The 2,713-nt window shown below is 37.8% G+C and overlaps 1 protein-coding gene across 1 annotated transcript; it reads right to left on the reverse strand.

Annotated features, from left to right (window-relative positions):
- Positions 1 to 1,093: 1,093 nt before the first annotated feature.
- LOC122647201 (disease resistance protein RPV1-like) lies at positions 1,094 to 2,454 on the reverse strand. Its single transcript, XM_043840655.1, has 3 exons — positions 2,218 to 2,454; positions 1,690 to 2,004; positions 1,094 to 1,602 (listed from the first exon to the last, which is right to left on the reverse strand). Exons 1-3 carry the CDS (start codon positions 2,338 to 2,340, stop codon positions 1,138 to 1,140), a joined length of 903 nt encoding a protein of 300 aa, XP_043696590.1. The 5' UTR covers positions 2,341 to 2,454; the 3' UTR covers positions 1,094 to 1,137.
- Between the last annotated feature and the right edge of the window lie 259 nt (positions 2,455 to 2,713).

A 2,713-nucleotide genomic window follows, 5' to 3' on the forward strand; every position in this document is an offset into this window, starting at 1 on the left:
ATAATAATAAGACTTGAAAGGAAAGGATAGGAGTAGAAACAGTCAATAATCATCAATCAATTATTTAAGAAACCAATTAAGACAGCACTAAGACAGAAAAATAATTAACCTACCCAATTATCTTCCTTCCAGTATCTGCTATGGTGTAGCAATCATACATGGACAGCTCTTTCAAGGACTTTGTTCCCTTGAGGCCTCCAATATCTTCCAATTTTTTGCAATTATAAAGACTTAATTCCATCAAATTAGTTAGGCCCGACAAATCTGGGAGTGACTTGAACCTTGTGTATCCTCGCAATTCGAGCTTTTTCAAGCTGTCGAACACCACTAAGCCAGGGTGGGAGAGAAGATTCCAGCTTGTTGTTCCCCATTCTTAACTCCACTAAACTAGGGAGCATTACAAAATCATCATCCGATGATAGTAAAATGTTGGTTCCTACCATGTTAATGCTACGCAAACACCTCATTCTCCCCCCCAAATATTGGATCTAGCACCACTAGGTTATGGCAATCCTCAACACTTAATAACTTAAGCTTCTTTAACCGTCCAAGACCATTAGGTACGTCTTTAATATTTGTCCGGTCCAAAATAAGTTCAACCAAACATTTAAGATTACCAATGGCCTCAGGCAACCTGTTTAGTGACTCCATTCCAATGAGATTAAATGTTTTGAGAGAACTTAGCCTGCAAATACTGTCTGGGAGTTCTTCGATTTTTGTCCCATACAAGGAAAACTCAACCAAAGACTTTACATCACTGATTGACTCAGGAATGCTTTTGAGTGATGAGCAATAATTGAGACTCAAATCTTTGAGAGAACTCAGCCTGCAAATACTGTTTGGGAGTTCTTCCATTTTTGCCTCATTCAAGGAAAGCTTCACCAAAGACGTTAGATCACCGATTGACTCAGGCAAGCTTCTGAGTGATGAGCATTTATAAAGATGCAGATATACGAGATAACTCAGCCTGCAAATACTGTTTGGGGGTCCTTCGATTTCTGTCCGACTCAATGTTAGTGTAACCAATGACTTTAGATCACCGATTGACTCAGGCAAGCTTCTGAGTGACGACAAATTCCAGAGAACCAGATCTTTGAAAGAACTCAGCCTGCAAATACTGTTTGGGAGTTCTTCCATTTATGCCTCACTCAAGGAAAGCTTCACCAAAGACTTTAGATCACCGATTGACTCAGGCAAGCTGTTGAGTGATGAGCAATCATTGAGACTCAGATGTTTGAGAGAACTCAGCTTGCAAATACTGTTTGGGAGTTTTTCCATTTTTGCCTCACTCAAGGAAATATTCACCAAAGACTTTAGATCACCAATTGACTCAGGCAAGCTTTTGAGTGATGAGCAATCATCGAGACTCAGATGTTTGAGAGAACTCAGCCTGCAAATACAGTTTGGGAGTCTTTCGATTTTTGTCCTACCCAAGGAAAGCGTAACCATGGACTTTAGATCACCAATGGATTTGTGTAAATTAACCATTCTAGAACATCTTCCAAGATCCAGTGTCTCTAAGTAAGGAAACCATGAAAAGTTGGGGGATTCATATAGACGAACACATTCCCCAAGACGAAGAACTTTCAATTTTTGGAACCGCTGTCAAACAAAAGAAAAAATATAAGATAATGCTATCTATAATATTTGATAACAAAATGAGACAAAAGAAAAGGACAAAAACTATACATGAATTTCATTTTGGGGCTTGTTTGTCCAAGCTTGTCTAATCTTGCTGTATGATAGGTCCATATGAACTAGTTTCTTGTGATAAAAATTGTTAGGTAGAATTTCCAAAGGGCATTGCCTCCAGCTGAACCATCTTATATTAGAAGGAAGACATAGAATGTCTATTTCGTAGTAGTTCGCTCCATCAATTTGCAGGAATCTTAGCTTGGACATCATTGCAAAATCTTCCCTATGTAGACATAAACTCCGAAAATTGAGAGGATGTACACCATGTTGATATGAGGGCAGGAGGATGCCTTCAATTATTTGAGTTCCCTGTAATGTAAAAGAGAAAACAAAAATGAAAATTGATGCCCACAAACCCAAAGAAAGAAAAAGGAAAAAGACATGGAGTAACTAACTCATCAAATGAACTTTATGTATATATTTATTATGCTTGGTTCTCATGTACTTCATCTTCGTGTTTCTCAAAAAACTAGGATAATATACTTAAATAGAGATGAAAAAGGGCCTAGAAAAAAGTATTACCTTATGTTCTTCTAATACTTCCAATATATCATCATAAGACCATAATCTGGTGCGCTTACCAGGCTCCATAAGACTTTCTTCCAAAACAATGCCCCTTCCCATGGCTTGAATTTGATCATGCATGCTTAGCACATCATAGGAATCTCCCAAGTTGTCTTGAGGCTTGAATTGTAGGAGAGACCTTTGAGTGAGTTTTTTTTTATTATTGATATCACGTCAAAGCCACAACCAGCTTCCCATAGAGGAATTACAGTTTTTTCCCTCCATCCAACAAAAAAACAGGCAGCATAAAAAAATACAGATTTCTCATCTTCTTCTAGATTATCATAGCTTATCCACAAAATTTTGAGGGCGTCCCTATGAGGAATTTTTTTCAATTTATTTAACATACGTTGCCATACTTTTTTGTCTCTTTCACAACTGAAAAAAAGAACCCAACACTTCTAGAGTTAATGGCAAACCTCTTGCCACTTGTATCACACTGTGGGAAAGCTGT

This window comes from Telopea speciosissima, unplaced genomic scaffold (assembly GCF_018873765.1).
Source record: "Telopea speciosissima isolate NSW1024214 ecotype Mountain lineage unplaced genomic scaffold, Tspe_v1 Tspe_v1.0014, whole genome shotgun sequence".
Classification (NCBI taxonomy): Eukaryota; Viridiplantae; Streptophyta; class Magnoliopsida; order Proteales; family Proteaceae; genus Telopea; species Telopea speciosissima.

What these genes read in the sequence shown, in the direction of transcription:
- LOC122647201 (XM_043840655.1), bottom strand. Translation starts at nt 2,340, where the DNA reads ATGCATGATCAAATTCAAGCCATGGGAAGGGGCATTGTTTTGGAAGAA. An exon ending in AAGTATTAGAAGAACATAAG is followed by an intron (nt 2,005 to 2,217) that starts GTAATACTTTTT and finishes TTTACATTACAG; the next exon opens with GGAACTCAAATAATTGAAGG. An exon ending in AGCCCCAAAATGAAATTCAT is followed by an intron (nt 1,603 to 1,689) that starts GTATAGTTTTTG and finishes TTTGTTTGACAG; the next exon opens with CGGTTCCAAAAATTGAAAGT.